General features: G+C 35.8%; 1 protein-coding gene across 2 annotated transcripts in view; it reads left to right on the top strand.

Moving 5' to 3' along the window:
* The window catches only part of Zmym4 (zinc finger MYM-type containing 4), a 110,022-nt gene that overhangs the window by 40,484 nt on the left and 51,279 nt on the right, over positions 1–18,259 (top strand). For both annotated transcript variants that reach the window (XM_028759700.1, XM_028759699.1), the window contains exons 3-7: positions 5,727–6,248; positions 8,122–8,183; positions 8,517–8,687; positions 16,119–16,203; positions 16,448–16,703. In XM_028759700.1, the coding sequence (XP_028615533.1) occupies positions 5,727–6,248; positions 8,122–8,183; positions 8,517–8,687; positions 16,119–16,203; positions 16,448–16,703 (1,096 nt within the window). The remainder of the gene's footprint in view (positions 1–5,726; positions 6,249–8,121; positions 8,184–8,516; positions 8,688–16,118; positions 16,204–16,447; positions 16,704–18,259) is intronic.

Raw genomic sequence — 18,259 nt, 5'->3', positions numbered from 1 at the left:
ACACACACACACACACACACACACACACACACACACACACACACACACACATCCGGTCTTAAGAAATGATGCCTTGTATTCTTGGGTCCTTGCATACCCACCATCTGCTATTTCCATGTTTCTGGACCCTTCTACCTTCTGTTGTTGCACTGGTCATAATTAACAGTTTTCCCATGGATTATTGCAGTAGGTACCCTGCTCCATTTCTTGCCTCCTTACTTTTAATCTCTTTTTAGAGGGGTGGGAGTGGATGTGAAAGATTGAAAACAGCATCTTTTTGTTTGTTTGTTTGTTTGTTTTTCGAGACAGGGTTTCTCTGTGTAGCCCTGGCTGTCCTGGAATTCACTCTGTAGACCAGGCTAGCCTCGAACTCTCGAACTCAGAAATCCGCCTGCCTCTGCCTCCCAAGTGCTGGGATTAAAGGCGTGCGCCACCACCGCCCAGCGAAAACAGGGTCTTAGTATTAGATTGGTGTTAAGCTTATTATGTAGCTGGGAGTTTCCCCATACTCCTTATTCTGCCTTCATTTGCCAAATGCTGGGATTATAGATATGTATTATCATTTATGACTAAGGTTTAATAATTGCACCTGTACATAGGGACTTTCACAGGAGAGTAAAGTCTGAATATATGATCATAATTGGCATAGGAAGATATTTTCTTAAATTTTATTTTGTGTGTTTGCATGTATGTATGTATGTATGTATGTATGTATGTATGTATTTATATATGTGAGTGAGTGAGTGAGTGAGTGAGTGTATATTTGTGGAGATCAAAGGACAACTTTTAGGAGGTGGTTCTTAACTTCTACCATGTTGGTTTAAGGGATAGAACTCAGGTTACCAGACATGCCTACACATTTCCCTAGACTATCTTTTATGTTCTTTGGACTTAAAATCACACAAGAATAACAAAGTTGGAATCCAGGTTCTGAGGTACTCTTGTCACACCAACGAGGAAGGAGAGAATCTCTTCCTTGAAGGTTGGGAGGTGTGAAGGGACTACAAGTACAAGAGTGGGTTTGCGTTTGTTAGGGGATAACAGACATTTGTACTTAGCATGACTACAGTCATAGTTATGAGTACATTTGACTGTTTATAATGTGACTGATCATTAACTTACACATCTTAATTATTTTTGATAGTTTAAATAAGATTAGGATTTTATAATTATATCCATGTTAAGTTTGAGCCTTAATGATTGTAATTTTGAACTGAAGACCCTTTAGTATCAAAACAAACTTTAAGATCCTTTTCATACAAAGCATATATGATGTAGTTTCTCCAAACAGCTATAGTTTAATAAAGTTAGCATAGACATGATACATTTATCTTTAAGTCAGTTTCTGTTAGCCTGAATAGTCCATTATTACCTTAGGAATTTATCTACATCTAAAGTAATGTAGAGGCCAAGTATTGTCTTCTTAGTCTAGGGAAAATAAAGTATCTTGAAAAAAACTCATCAATTTTTCTAAACAAGAGTTGAATCCAAGTTATGCATATTGCTATAGCAAATTAAGATTACTTACACATTTATTTTCTACTATTAACCCTTTATGTTACAAGTTTTAAGCCAGCTTTCTTTGAACCTCCCCCTAATGATCTTAGAAATTCTGAGATAAAGGAAGTTTAAATTTCAATAAAAGCTTCAAAGTTTGCAAACAAAACCAAGGAAAAGGGTTGGGAAGGTCTTCAGAGAGTCAAACATCTGTGATTGTGCGTAACTGTTAGGAACTTCTATTGGAAGTTGTTTACCTCTTAGTTGTTCTCAAGCATATGGTGTCATTTTTCTGGTCCTTTCTGTTATGTTCTCCTTTTCCCTGCCATGGTATCACGTGGCTAGCCTGACCCAGGACAGTCTTCGAAGTTAGCTTTTTTAGTAGAGTAGAACAACACATGACAACTTCCCCAATACTATCCATTCCCAAAAGGCATTTGAATTCTGTAAGACTGACTCCAGTGATCAGAAGGAGGGACTAGAGAGATTGGAGACTTAGAGATGGATTGTTTTGAGAGCAGAGAGTACAGAGAGCTTAGCGGTTAGGGATTTTTCAGATCATTTGCTTGTGTGATTGTAGAAATTGTCACGGTCTGAGACTTTGGAAATCAAGTGTGCCATTTTCTGGCCATTGGGACTGATTATTTAGTTTGAACTGAGGCCAAGCTTTATTGCAATTAACAATAGTCCTTCTATTTAGGACATTTTTTTTCTATGATGGCCATTTTCAGGGGCTGCTTTGTACCTGACAGTGTGTATGTGAATATAGATGTTCATGTTCTACTTTGTGCATTTGAAGGTCAGAGGACAAATTTTGGAAGTGTGTTTTCACCTTGTGTTGAAGATTCCTGTCATCAAAATTGGGTCGTTAGGCTTGTAGGGCAAGTGCTTTACCCTTTACACAATTTTACTGATCCTGCATTCAAACTTTTTTTCCCCTTTGTCAGTAGAACTTGGGAATTTAAAAAAACAAAACATGTCAACTCCCTACTCCTGAGAAGGTTCAATCAGCTGGATGGTGGTGGCACACTCGTCTAAATGCCAGTACTTGGAATGCAAAAGCAGTCGGATTTCTGAGTTGAAGGCGAACCTGGTCTACAAAGTGAGTTCTAGGATAGCCTAGACTACATAAAGAAAACCCTGTCTTGAAAAATCAAAAGGAGATTTAAAAAAAAAAAAAGAAGAGGAGGAAAAGGAAAAGGTTCACCTTATATCCTTAGCTGTAAATCCACCTACCAAGGACTGAGAGATGGGTGCCACCACATCTGGCCACCTTATTTTTAAAGTAGCTACATAATAGTCTATTTTTGGTGTAGTATATTTTGCTTCACTGGTGAAAAGAGACACCCACCCACCCATTTATTGACAAAGACTGACGTACCTCACTCTGGCCTCAAACTAACTTTGTTTTAGTTTGCATTCATTCTTATCACAGTATTTAACTATAACAGTTAGAAAATACTCTTTGCTGAGAATTAAACAGTACATTTTTTGGGCTTTCCAAAGCCCACATATGATCTCTGCCACAAACCTTTTCTCTATATTTCATGGTTTTGGGTCATAGTTTGTTAACCTTGTCCTGAGCATTTTTGTTTTACTGTCAATCTATATGTAGCTCATTGTTATCATTAATTGGTATTTCCTTTATTGACTATTGATCTCTCCCTATCTGTGGAATGTTTGTTAAAATTCTTGCTTTTATGTGTACTTGGTTGCTTCCTTATTGCCCTTTGTGGTATAGTGCAGTGAAGACATTTTAACCAGTTTATCCTTTGTCTTTTTGTTTGGTTTTCTTTATTAGTGTGCATAGATTTTTTTTTTTTTGTATTTTTATACTGATTTTTTTGTCATTAAAAAATGCTGGTTTTTACCTTCCTACTTAGTGATTGTAACATGGTTTCTCTTTTCTTTTAAGGTTTGAACTTAGATCTGAAGTTATTTCCATGTGAGTTGTATGTCAGGTTTTTTGAGTGGCTGTTGCTTTCCACCATAATCCTTGACTGTTAATGTAAATAGATTAAAAAAGTTGCTTGCAATATTACTTGTTAGTATGGATTTCTTATTTTGATTTCTTATTTACTATAGAACCTAAGTCGGTGATGTCATAATGTACATTTCACACATGTAACAGTTACAAAGTAGACAGTACATGTCATGTTAATAATAATTAAATGCTGAATAGAGAAGATGACTTAGACTTATAGTCTGTTAGAATGCTGGGTTGTGTACCTTCTAAATCTCTTAATATGAATTTTAAGTAATTGGAAATGCCTGTAATGTTGCTTGTCTTGTGCAGTCTTTCAGTCCCTTCCTGTCTTTACTATATACCATGAGAAAGTAGGCATGTACACTCTAAAGTGTGCATTTCCTCTTAAGATTTCAGCATTTGAATCAGGTGCACGCCTTTAATCTTAGCATTTGGGAGGCAGAGACAAAGCAGATCTTTTGAATTCAATGCTACTCTGGTCTACAGAGCTAGTTCTGGGATAGCCAGGGCCACACAGGAAAAACCTGTCTCCTCCCCCATCCCCACCCCCAATCCCCAAAAAAAAAAGATTTTTTTTTTTTTTAGCATGCTTTCACCATTTCTTTTTCTTTTTTTCTTTTCTTCAAGACAGGGTTTCTCTGTGTAGCCCTGGCTGTCCTGGAACTCACTCTTGTAGACCAGGCTGGCCTCAAACTCAGAAATCCTCCTGACTCTGCCTCCCAAGTGCTGGGATTAAAGGCATGCGCCACCACTGCCCGGCTTACCATTTCATTTTTATTTTATTTTATTTTTACTATTTAAAAAGGAAAACAGGGTTTCTCTCTATGTAGTCCTGGCTATTCTGGAACACTATATGTATACCAGGCTGGCTTCAAACTCCCAGATCCTGCCTGCCTCTTGAGTGCCTGGCTCTAAGATTTATTTTTAAAATTTAATGTGTATGGGTTCATGTATGTATGTGCATTTGATTGCCTAGTGCCTACAGAGGACAGAATCAGGCATCAGATTCTGGAATTGGAGTGTGAGTCATCATATCTGTACAGGTAGAGATTTTTACAGTTAGAATTAGGTGCTGAATAGAAGATATGGATTTTAGAGAGATGAAATAATATAGTTGATAGAACTTGTTCATGGGAGAGTTGAAATAATTCTTTTTAATATTTGCTAGTTGGTGAATCATTTAATCAAGTGAAGGAAATGTAGGAGCTGCAGTGAGGAAATGAATTTGAGGTTAGAGACACTACAGTGAAGTTTCTTAGGGAAGGAGAGATGTTGAAAAAGGACATCTAAATCTACTTTGGGATTTACTTATTTTTATTTTATGTGTATAGGTTTTGTTTTGATTTTGCCTGCAAGTATATCTGTGCGTTCAGAAGGGAGTGTCAGATCCCCTTGGAACTAGAATTACAGAGGGTTGTTAGCCACCGTGTGGGTACTGGGAGTCCATTCATCCCTTCTGGTAGAAAGGCCAGTGTTGTTAACCACTGAGCCATTTCTTTAGCCCACTAATCTTATCTTGGACGACAAGACTACGGTAAGGGTTAGGTATAGCTAAAGAAGAACGACGTAGGTAAGGCTTTTTAAAAACAAATTTGGGAAGGAAAGGTGAATCTTCCTTTTATAATAGGACAGATTTCAGCATGTAGTTATGAAGGCTAGCAGGATAGCTAAAGTCATTTTTATGTTTACATATTTAGCCTAGAAAACCTTAACTTTATTAAATCGGTGTTAGTGTTAGTTCAGAGAAACTGGGATTCTGGGGCTAACGACCTATTACATCATAGTGAGTGTTTTGGTCTTAACTCTGTAGAACACACACTATAAAAATTATAACTAGCATTTTCATAATTCTTGGTGTTTATTAATTTTTGAGTGTCTCTTTATACATAACTGTCACTAAGCCTCACCACAAATTAATTTCCAAGGTGAGTATTAGATTGTTTTTTATATAGACCAAGAATTTTGTGCTTTGTAGTTTTCCACAAATCGGTCTGATTCTGAAGTTTTCTCTATATCATCTTGTCTCCTTTCTAACTTGAAGTAGTCTTTCAAGTTTAGGCTCCTGTACCCTTAAGTGTCAGATAGGGATAATCTCATCAGAAATGTTAAATGAATACTATTGTAATTTGCCTATATTTTGTTTGACAAAGAGGAAGTTCACATGATTAAATGGAAGACAGACCTTATAACTGCGGTCATCCTCAGCACTGCTACTTGTCTAAACAGTTTCTTACTTTTTAAGGTGGTGTCATGGATACAGAAATGTCTGAAGATACAGACCACAACTTAACTCCCACCCTTGCCAGCATGTCTTATGGAATGCCGAATCAAACAGGATCTGAAAATTCATTGCTGGATGAAGATGATTATTTTTTGAACTCTGGGGATCTTGCAGGAATTCCGGTCGTTAGTAGTGACAATGAGGATGACCAGGATTTTAGTTCAAAGGACACTCTTGTTTCTTCAGTTCATACTGATGGTAGTTTGGAAGTAGAGAGAAGAGCTTCTCATCATGAATCAGACAATGAAAATGAAACACAAAGTCAAAATCAATTAAAAAAAGACTTTACTAAACAGTTTGATCAGGTTTCTGTCTTTAAATCAATACGAAAAGATTTTTGTTTAGGGAGAGAAAACAGCAAAGAGACATTTTCTGGAAAGGAGAAAAATAGAGACCTAACTTATCATGAACGTGAAAAACGGTTGGATAAACCCCATAAAGGTTTGGATTCAAGGTTGAAAAGCAGTTTTTTTGATAAAGCAGGTAATAATTGTTGGAATAGAATTATAGAACACTATAACCAAGTACTGATAATAGAACTTTTATTACTCTTTATGTTAAGTGAAATATGAACAGTTTTAAGCTCCTTGTAAGCTCTCAGTTTTACTTTCTCTTATTTTACAAAGTGATTGAATTTTTCCTCATAACATTTCATTGTCGTATAACTGGTTTAAAAATATCTCTAAATCATATTTTTTTCCTTCTTGGCTTGCAATATTATGATGAGAAGGGAAGATAATTGAATCACCTGTTCGGTTTTTTCTTTGTTTGTTTGTTTTTTGTTTTTTATTTTTCAAGACAGGGTTTCTCTGTATAGCCTGGCTGTCCTGGAACTCACTCTGTAGACCAGGCTGGCCTCAAACTCACCTGTTCAGTTTCTTTGGTTGCACATTAAAATCTGAAGTTGGAATTAGCATCTTTGTGCTGGAAGCACTGGTTTAAATTGATGTCCCACCTGTTAGTCTAAACTACGGAGTTGAAACAAATTACCCCCACTGTTTTAGGAGTTCATCGAAGTTCCTTTCGATTCTCTTTATACAGTGCACCCTGTACTCTAGTTCCAGTTCTGCTCTCGAATATATCGCACTTTTCTCATGTACTTTCCTTTCTTGCTCTCTCCAGTCATTTTTTCTCTGTGTATATATACACTTGTAAAATTATTTCTTATTCAATGAAGCATAATTCATAAATCTTTCCTACTTTATAGTTATTCCTAAGGATGTTCTCCTTACTTATATTTTCACAGAACTTTGTTTTATGCCTTAATATTTATAGTATTTGTTATCTTGTTTTGTTTCTGTTTCTTGACAGCCAGATTGTATCATATTCTTCTTTGTATTCTTGGGACCTAGGCTTTTACAAGAAGATTGTAATCCTTTCTCAAATGTTAAATTGATGTTTAGGAAAGCAGGTACACTGTGTCAGTCCATGTATTTCTCTTCAGAAAATCCTAGGAAAAAGGTATTTTAGAAAGAAGGAACCAGTATAGTGAAGAAGGGCAACTATATTATATACAAGGATGTGCAAGGGCATACTTTATTTCTAATGTATATGTATATGTATCTTAATGGATATTGAAATTTTAGGAGTCCTTTTTCCAAAGGAACATAATGTCTAATAGTAGAAGGGATAAACCAAGGTAGGTAGTAGAGGTGCTAATGATGAGTTGACTAGCCCAAGAGTGAATGTGTAAGGTAAGATAGTGTAAGAAGAGTTTGTCATGGAACACTGTAATATTTGAGTAACTGGAGTGTTAAAGTGATTGCTTTTTTCACATTTGAGAGAGACAAGCTGGCCCAGAGCTCACTGCAGTTCTACCTTGTCTCTTCAGTGTTTCAACTAACAGATGTGAGCCACCATGCCTAGCCTAAGTCTGTCATAACCCTCACCTTCCAGAGTGCTTGGTATTAGATTCTGGACCTTTGTGCATACTAGACAAGTCCCCTACCACTGAGTTCCTGACTCACCCGAAATTCTTGGGAGAGACTTAGTGGACAAGGAATGTTTTTCTACAGAGGTGGGTTTTGAACTGAGCAGAGTTTGAAAACTATAAATACTGGGGTAGACAGCAGAGACTTGGTGAACTTAGTAGAACTGCAAAGGAGAACAAACAGTTTTCAGAGCATAGTGGATCAAGTCAGCACTTTGTATGAGTGAGGAAAGGTGTGTAGTAAGGGGAGACCAAGTTGTGTGCAACTTTGAGTGAAGCTGTTTTGGGTACTTTGGAACCTAGTTCACTCTTAAGAGTATCTTTGTTGGAATAGAGAGATGATTTCAAATAATAGCCTTTTAGGTCATTCTTTATGAGACTTGTTATTCATATACATGTGTTTGTTTGTTTGTTTTCTTTCAATAGCTAATCAAGTTGAAGAAACATTACATACTCATTTACCACAAAACCCAGAAACAAACTTTAGGGTAAGTTTTCAGTGTGTATGTAGATTGCTGTTAACTGTGGCAAGTGTCAAAAGTTTTCTTTATGTCACTTTTCAAAATTCTGCTTGTGTTAGACAGAGCACTGATTTTTAAAAAACTATTATTTGCATAATGACATCTTGGGAGATATTCTAAAAAGCCTTGGATCTTAGGTTCTTTGTTTACATTATTTAGACCATCAGCTTTTAGGCATAGGGACACTAACATATTTCCGTCCATATAGTTCATTTCCAGTGAGCTTTATTTTGGGTATTAACCCTGAAGAGGAATAATTTTAAATTTGAATATTTATTAATCCTTTATATTGTGTTTTAGGACTCCAGCTACCCATTTGCCAATAAAGAATCCATTGGTTCGGAACTTGGGAATTCGTTTGCACCAAATATTAGAATTAAAGAAGAACCTTTGGATGATGAGTATGACAAAGCAGTGGCGCCTCAGCAGGGACTACTAGACAGAGTTAAAGACGAACCTGACAATGCTCAAGTAAACACCTCACCCCTCCTGCCTCCTTCTGTGTCACAATGAGTTTACTCATTTGAGACAGGAAGTGCTTAAAGTGAAATAGTTTATTGACAGGATGAGAAGAATCTGTGATTGAAGCAGCTTGAATTGTTTTGCAAGGTTGTAGCAAGAATTACATGAAAATGTTTCTGAAGGGGAGTTAAGGTTTATAATCCTTGTCTTTTAATAGCAGTGTGGCTTTTGTAGGCATTTTAGTACAGGATTGAGAGGCAGGTGAGTCTTTGAGGTTTCAGCAGGTGAAGTTGAAGACCTAGTAGGAGGGTGACACATGGGCTTGTGGAGTGACTTAATTCATAGATGCGACTAAGCTTTTTCAGTTACTACTAATGAAGTACAGGTTAGGTATGCATTTAACTCTCTTTCAGGAGGGCTAATAAACATAATTATCTTTGAAAGGGTTAATTGATTAAAGAATCAGTTTATTGGAAAGGAGGCCTTGGTGAGTGACTCATGATTCCATGTTTGAGATATTTGGATAGTTAGAGCAAGGCCACACCTGTGCTGTTTCAGGACTGCCCTGGAAGTCAGTCGGGAATCCTGCAACAGAAATCATACACTCAGTTAACTTACCCATGCAGTTGATGACATTGCAGTATTTGGATTGGAAGAAAGAAGCTGCACCGGGGGCTGTGATTACTATGACTTGTAGGAAAGGATTTAAACAATGAATGCATGATAGTAGTAATTTTTTTGAAAGTAGTTGTATTTTGTTCATATGGCATGAATTTAGAGAGTGAAAAATAAAGATAATACAAATTAGCTGTTTCTAGGAAATAATATCTAATTTTAGTAAGCTTATCTTTTCCTTATTTTTTTTTTTATTCTAGAGAGTTTTATTCTAGAGGCATGTATGGAAGAGAAATTTTATTTAGGCATCTTTAAGCAGGGTTTCTCAACATCAGCACCACTGATATTTAGACCAAGACCATTTTTTGTTATGAGGCCCTGTTCTGTTTATCGCAGACTCTTTAGCATCCTTGGTTTCTACCTATACTTGGTGCAGGTTGCAGCTCTCTTTCTCTAGTCGTGACAGTCAGAAGTATCTTGAGACACTGCCAGGTATTCCCGAGGAGCAAAATCATTTACTATAGAGAACCACTGGTTTAGATAAAGAGAGAAGACTAGATGACTATAGAGTGTAAGAGAGGGAAAAGCAGGTGGTTTGTGGAATGAGCTGACACATAATTACCTTTCAGAAATGGTGTTTATTGGGAGAGAGCATTGTAACCACAGGAGCCAGGTGAGGTTGGAAAGCATTCAAAAGTAATAACACAGAGTATCAGAAACAACATAATAGGGCCTTAAAGGAAAAAAGACTTGAGCTTCATTAAGGAGGTATAGCTTAAAAGTAGGAGTAAGAGAAACAGCTGCCATGATAATGATAAAGGGGGAAACTTGGAGAAAAACCTTCAGAGAAATAACCTAACAAAGGAAAATCTGTGGTTTTTATGTCTTTTAATGGAGTGGCAGGAAGTTTCATACTACATGATTTAGTTTAGCATAGCATATGTGTGGGTAGTGTAGAGAAGAGAAAAGAGAGAGAAAGATAGTTCAGTGAGGTATATCCTATTTCTTCAGGCTGTGGAATTTGACCTCTGAGAGTGACTATTAATTTAAAGGGTAGGCCCACAATTGCACATAGTTGACAACTCAAGCAAAAATTTGACAATACTAAGGAAAAGGATAATACTATAGAAATTGGTTGAGTAATGAATGTGGCTGGTTCAGCAAAGACAGTAGAAGGAATATGAAAATATGTCAGGTGATGATACATTAAGTGTAATTTCTAGAAAGAAGAGAAGTGGAAATCTTGGGTATCTGAATTTGGTGTGATGGCCTGATTGCCAGGGAAAAATTCGTGTAGCCATGTGTTCCTGTGAAGATTACATATGTCTTTGTTCAGGGTAGATCTCTAATCTTTCCATACTCCCCCTATGAACATGGAAAATTCCTAAGAAATCATTATGCTGAGAGAGTACCAAAGGCTTCCCTTTCTTTTTGTCTTTTTTTTTTTTTTTTTTTTTTTTCTCAGAGCTGAGGACTGAACCACGGGGCTTTGTGCTTTCTAGGCAAGCGCTCTACCACTGAGCTAAATTCCCAGCCTCTTGTCTTTCTTTTCTATATGACCTATTGAATTTTCCTCATGATAAAGGCTAAGGCTAAATAAGTGGGGTTTAGAAAGCATTGGGAAACTTATTAGTATTGTTGTTTTTAAAGCAGAGCTTTCAGTGGCTAGAGAAGATCAATAGGATGGAATGGATAGCAATGCTTGTGTTTTATACACTTACTGAAAATTACAAAATATGGTATAAAATTCTAAATATCAAGTTTGCAATATTTATTGGGAAGAACTTCTCAGAGACGTACTACTTATTTGTTTGGTCTCCTGAATAGACAGTAATATGGGTAGGTCATGGTAAATGCAGGATTACAGAGCAATCTTCATCCTGTCCCCACAGTAGAGCAGTCCCAGCACATGAGTGGCTAAAGGAAGGTTTCAGTTGTCAGTCATATTGATCCTGTTATCTGCAGTATCAAACATTTGGTAGTTCTAGAAATCCTCCAAGGGAGGAGGCTGGTTCTTTCCCTTTCACTCTCTCTTCCCCTTCCTTCCTACATTCTGCTCCCTACTTGCTCCATGCATTTTGTACCTCCCCTGATCAATGGAAATCTAGATTTCTTGCTTTTTCAGTACTGTGTAACACTTTATTAATTTTACTCTTTCTCCATAGACCAAGAGTTACAAAGTAGTGTTTATTTACTCTAACAAACTGTACTCATAAAGTACTGACAGTTTGTGACTCTGATCATCAGTTAATAGTGATTTCTCTCTGTGCTTTACTTTGTAGAATTGCTTTCAGTGTACTTTTTACAGTTTAAAATGGTCTTCATCCACAACACTAGGATGCTGAAATGTCTGCGTCTGTGTCTCACTGCTAATCCATTGCTTTTAGTCACTTGTCAGTCACCTTGCTTCTGCTACCTGACTTTTCATTGTCTGGCTTTTCAGTTTCATTCATTCTAATTCCTTTGCATTTTACTATAGTATTTTCTGTAGTTTAAAAAATAGTTGTTGCTGTTTTTAAGGTACTACATTGTTTCATCCTTGTAACGTGTGTGTGTGTGTGTGTGTGTGTGTGTGTGTGTGTGTGTGTGTTCTAAAGTAATAAGCAAAATTTCACAGATTAATTTAGTTATTCAAGGCTATATAGCCAGGAAAGAATAAGTCTAGGTTTATAATCTAGGTCTAATTTTCACTAGATTATATCTTTCTGTAACTATTTTTTTTTTAATGTTTAGGTAGGGTTTTCAAATTGAAACTCTTTAGGAGAGACAAAGTCCTCTTTTTCTATCTTTTCCGTAGGATCTGAGAGTTAGATGTCACTAACGTTGGAATCTTCATTTTTTTCTTCTTTGCTGCTCAAAGTAATAAAAAAGAATTAATTTGTAGTCTTCTGTTGGAATAAATGAAAATGGGAAAACAAATTGCCTAATTAGTCTAGTAATTATTCACAGACCCTTTGAAAGTATTGCAGTCATGCAAATGTTTGATTTGACATTAGTTATATTGTTTATTTGGCCATAGAGGATGTTTGTTTTCAACATTGTTGCCCTGTGGTGTTTATAAGGCCTTCCTTTGTGTTCAGCAAGGGGAAGATAAAGTACTTTTTATTTTGACCTCTGTTTTTTTTTTTAGTTAGTTTTACTTGTTTTTGAAAGCTTTGGGGTCATCAGGTATTTATTTCTCATAAATCCTGATTTAATAGTCATTGTAGGAGATAGACCAAGCATTTCTGCCTTGAAGATGTTGTGTTTTATACAGAATATTTACAGACTTTTCTCCTCTCCCCTCTACCATGAATAATACATACCAATGACTTAAATAAGTCTCATAAGTTTTGGAATTGCTATCACAGAATAAGAAAAGTGGACTAGAGGTCTGCCAGGTGTGGTAGTGCATGCTTTTAATCCCAGTACTTGGGTACAGTCAGGCAGATCTCTGTGAGTTAGAGGGCAGCCTGATTTACATAAGTTCCACTTCATCTAGGGCTGTGCAATGAGATTCTGCCTTTAAAATAAAAGTATATATCACCAATGCTGCTACTTGGATTATCAGTATCTTTATTAGATTCCATATAATATGTCACATAATTGATGATACATTTCTTACATATATTCTGTCAAGGAAATAACTATGGTAGATCAAACTCTAAATTTAAAAACAAAATTATGGGAACCTTGTGTAGTTAATAACATAATACAGATTACTACATTATTATTAATACAGTATTAGTACTTAGCTATTGTTGGATTTTTGGCCCAAAACATGCTAATTTATTTTATAGGAAATAAAGAAGATGAGGTAATAGAAATGGGAAATAAATTAATCACTTTTTTAGTTAATTAATAAAACTTGCGATAGTTGAGTGGAAATGTAGGTAAAATAACAATTATAGAAATGATAGTACTAGTTCTATGTGTCAGTTTCCCATTTGAGAGCCAGCAGTAACTATAAAAAGTAATTGTAAAATAACAGATGACTTGAATGAATGATGAGACCAGTTTTTTTTAAAAAAAAAAAATGTGAGAAGTGTTAATGATGTCAAGTATTCCTAAAGAAAGATACAGTTTTGATGAACATAATGGTGACTAGGTTCTGATATTTTGAGTAGTAGGTCTACACATACACACATGCTGTATGTACATACTTTTAAATGTATATGGAGATGTTCAGTAGAAAGCAGTTTGGTTAAACATTGTATAGCTTCATCAGAATAGTGTGATACAAGATTAATCAGGCTGATCATGATATAGAATAGATAACCCATGATAGACATTTTCTCAGTTTGGTATATTCATGGTAAGAAGAAAAAATTTTCTATTTAGTGAAAGAAAATTTCCCAGTCCCAAATGGATCTAAGCCGGCACTAGCAAATTATCAGTGGCTGGTCAAATCTCATCCACCTTATGTTTAAGCTTGTTTAACCACTACTCTTACAAATAAAGTTTTATCAGAGCTTGGCCATGTTCATTTATTTATTATGTGTTGTCTATGAGTGCTTTTGCTCTACCAGGCAGAGTTGGGCAGTTGTGACAGAGATCAGACCATATGGCTTCCAAAGTCAAAAATATTTACTATCTGGCCCTTTACAGATAAAGTTTGCTGATCCCTGGATTAAAGGACTGTATTATAACAGTGAAACCACTTCCTTATATTTTTTTAATGGAAGTAAAACTTTTAAGAGATAGAAGAAATCACAAAGGTAAAGATTGTCAGAATTTTTGCATAAGTGGAAACCTTAGTACATAAAAATTTTAACTTTTCTAAAGAAATGTTAATAAATGCTACTGAGGTTAATATTGTCATCATAATGCACTTGTATGCAAACATTAAAGATACGTGCAAGTTAAAGCAAATAGGAAAGCATTTAATTGAGAATAGTTTTGTTTGAGAACCGTGCATGGTGCTGTACATCTTTATTGCCAGCACTTGGGGACAGAGGCAGGCGGATCTCTTAGTTGGAGGCCTGCCTGCTCTACAGAAGTAGCTCCAGGACAGCCAGGGCTACGTGCAGAAACCCTGTCTCGAGAAACTAAAAAAACCAAAACAAAAATTACGGTTTTATTTGGACAAAACCAGTCTCATAATGTCTCAAAAAACCTTTATAATGGATCTTGTAACCTAGTGATTCTACTTTAGGAATTAAAGATTTCATAGTGACATGTCACTGAGTCTGCTGAATATATGCAAACACTAAGTAGACCTTTAGCTCAGGGTCTGAGGCAAAAGGTAGAAAAAAGTGAATAGTGTTGGTCCTGCCTTTATTTAAAGTTGTGGTGTTATGTTAGCCATCGAATTTTACATACATTTTCATTTTTAAAATATTCAAATTAGTCATTTTAGTAGTACTCACCTGTAATCCCAGTACTTTGGATGCAGCAGGATTACTCTTTAAGTTTGGGCTTCATCTGGTCTATTTAGCAAGTACCAGGCCATTTATGGCTGTTCATTGAAAGTCTGTCTCAAAAACAGAAACAAAACACACACAAAAAAATTACTGTGTTAAAATACTATTATAATTGCAGAAGGTTTGGTCAATCTTCCTGTTTGTGCCTGAGTCAAGTGTACATATTCATGGCAGCTTCAGTTGCTTAATTTGATATATCACTATGTATATATGATAAATACCAATATTGCTTAAGGCTGTATAGTATATTAATGTTCCCACCACCAAAAGGGAGTAGGTCTCAGGCACCCAGAATTTTAAGAATAATTGGTCTCTGTAGTATTTTGCAAGCTTTGTTGTGATAAATATCTTAAAATTAAAAAAAAAAAAGCCAATGATTACTTACTGCAGTTACAGTTGAGCAATATAATTGTAAAGATAAAGAACAGCCCTGAAAAATACATAGTGGAACTCTGATGTGTGGTGGCTATGGCTGACTTAAAATGTTTACTTGTATTTAAAACTCATTTAAGGCTCAGTGGTTAAGAGTGGTGTTGGCTCAGTGGTTAAGAGCATACTTGAGAGGACCTGTGGTTGTTTCTCAGCACCTACATAGTGGTGCTTGCAACCATATATAACTCCAGTCCCAGGGATCCAATGTCCTCTTTTGATCTCCATGGGCACCAGCCATGCATGTGTTCTACACACACACACACACACACACACACACACACACACACTGTTAGGAAAAAAGTCATACATAAATCTAAAACTTTTTCCTTGTAAGTCATTTGATACAGTTCAAGTGTATGTTTGGAATTCTCAGACTACCCAGACATCTGATTCTTGAACTCAAGTCTTCTAAATGCTCATATTAAGCCATTAGATGTTATTTTGGAGTAATAATGCAAGAATACATAATAATTGAAATGAGCAGAACATGAATTCATAAGAAAAATTTGTTTAGAATAATTATAACTGTAAAGAAACTAACTTTTCTTTGACTAGAGAAAGGAAAAGACTGGAAAGAAATATAATGGAGTCACAGAGGCCCATTTGAGGTGATGGGGGGTAGGAGTTTGTTTGTTTATTTCTACTTATTTAAATGTTCTATCGTGATTGGGTATTACTTTTATAATAAACAGAAATTTATAATATTGTAATATTAAAAAAGAATGTCAAAAATAACTTAGAAATATCTGGTAGCGTGCCAGGCTGTTTTAGTAGCTAACATTCATTTTTTTTTTCAGTCTTTCCTCCTAGCATATGCTAGTTTATTTTGCCCTTATTGTTAAGTGTAGTTTGTTTACTATTTTGTATTTCATTATTCATTAATATTAATGCTGTAAACATTTTCTACCTCTATATAGCAATAACAAAATGTCTTGATTTCTTGAATAATTTGTTATTTTCTCTGTATTTATTTATTTTTTATTCTTTAAAGGAATATAGTCATGGCCAACAGCAAAAAACTCAAGAGGGGGAACTGAAGATTAGTGCTGTGTTTTCAGTCAGTGGCAGTCCTCTTGGTAAGAATCAGATCTGAATAAATGAATTGTATTTATTCTGGCCAACATCAATGAGAGGCCATTTCTACTTGTGTTAATAAACTAGCATGTCCTCTGTTCATTTAGAATCCTTTATATTGTATATTCCATAATTAATACTGGATTCCAAACTAGCTATAGAAGAGAAAGTACCAATGTATAATATATAAGATTAAAAAGTAAATTTTTTTGCTTTGAGTGTTCTTTTCTTTTTTTTTTTTTAAAGCTCCACAGTTGACTACTGGCTTTCAGCCTTCTCTGGCATCACCTGGCGTGAATAAAATGCTTCCTTCAGTTCCAGCCACAGCTGTTCGAGTTTCCTGCTCTGGTTGTAAAAAAATCCTCCAGAAGGGGCAGACTGCTTATCAGAGGAAAGGGTCTACTCAGCTTTTCTGCTCCACCCTGTGTCTCACGGGATACACAGTTCCACCTGCCCGCCCACTGCCTCCTCTCACCAAGAAAACTTGTTCAAGTTGCTCAAAGTATAGCAGAGTTCTAAATTATCTTTTGTTTCTTTTATTTCTCTTAATGCTTGTTTCTTAACCTGTATATTATTATTTGCATTTCAACTTTGCTGTAGGTTTTTCTTGTAAAAAAAAAAAAAATCAACAACAGCAAAAAAATACATATTATCATATTATTTAGTGCCACCATGTTGCTGCTTTCTGGGAAGTACTCAATCTCTTTTAGCTCAACAAGTGATCTTTAGACTAATCCTTTCATCTTTTAGTTAAGATTTCTTAGATTCTGCTATTCTAGCATTGAAGCACTTTTTCAAGAGTTTTCAAGAGTGTAGCCCTGGCTGTCCTGGAATTCACTGTGTAGACCAGGCTGGCCTTGAGCTCATCTACATCATCCTGCCTCTGCCTCCTGAGTGCTGGGATTAAAGGTATGCACCACGACCGTCCAGCTCTGCATGTATATCTTTATACCACATGTGTACTTGGTGCCTTCAGAGGTCAGAAGAGTGCGTATGACTGGAGTAGCAGACCACTGTGAGCCACCACATTGATGCTGGGATTGAAGTCAGGTTCCTTAGGAAGAATAGCTGATGCTCTTAGCCTTCACACTGTCTCCCCAGCCCCTTATGCACACCTCTTTGTGTTCATTTCTCAGATAACTGAAAGAAGTTCGGTTGTATTATAAAGTAGCACTGCAATTTAAATTACTGTATTTCATGTATCCCAGTGTAGATTAGACTTTCGTTTCCTTCGGAAGTTCTGCTTTTTATTTGTAACCTTGCTACTCCTTAAAAGAAGAGAAACACCACAGCTTTTTGTTGTAGTAGTTGGAGATTTTCTTTTAAGGTTATCCAGATATTGCATTTCAACAAACACAAACAGAATCACAAACAGAAAAATCTAACATCTAAAAACTTTTTAGGGGCTGGAGAGATGGCTCAGCGGTTAAGAGCACTGACTGCTCTTCCAGAGGTCCTGAGTTCAAATCCCAGCAACCACATGGTGACTCACAACCATCCGTAATGAAATTGGATACCCTATTCTGGTGTGTCCGAAGACAGCGACAGTGTACTCATAAATAAAATAAATAAATAAATTTAAAAAAAAATAAAAACTTTTTAGTAATAAAATAATACGCAGAAAATTTTGTGATTTTTTCAGGATTCCAAGACTTTCAGATCAAGAATACCTAATCAGTAAAATCTGTACATGTATTCCAAAATCTGGAAGAAAAAAAAATGAAAGTTGAAGCAGTTGTCTGGTGGATTTCTGTGGATTTAAGAAGGGTGTGTTCAGTTAGGAACAGTTAGTGTGTGAGCTTCCTGATACTAAAATTTTGTCTTGTGGATGTTTCTCTAATGTCTGTATGTGACTGAACGTGATACAGAGCTGTGCATGTTGATTAAGAACGAGATTAGGAAATTTCGTGTAGTTCTATTCAAAGTTAAAAATAATTTAATAATAATAAATGATGTTTTGGTGATTCAGAATTTGAGGAATAAATTCAAGCAATCTATTTAAAACTGTAGTGCCTGTAGCTAGTATATTTACAATTCTAAGTACAAAAGCCATGTGTG

The sequence above is a fragment of the Grammomys surdaster genome, unplaced genomic scaffold (assembly GCF_004785775.1).
Source record: "Grammomys surdaster isolate TR1022 unplaced genomic scaffold, NIH_TR_1.0 126313, whole genome shotgun sequence".
NCBI classification, from domain to species: domain Eukaryota; kingdom Metazoa; phylum Chordata; class Mammalia; order Rodentia; family Muridae; genus Grammomys; species Grammomys surdaster.
Note: the sequence above shows the minus strand (reverse complement) of the source record. Positions and strands in the feature narration are given on the sequence as shown.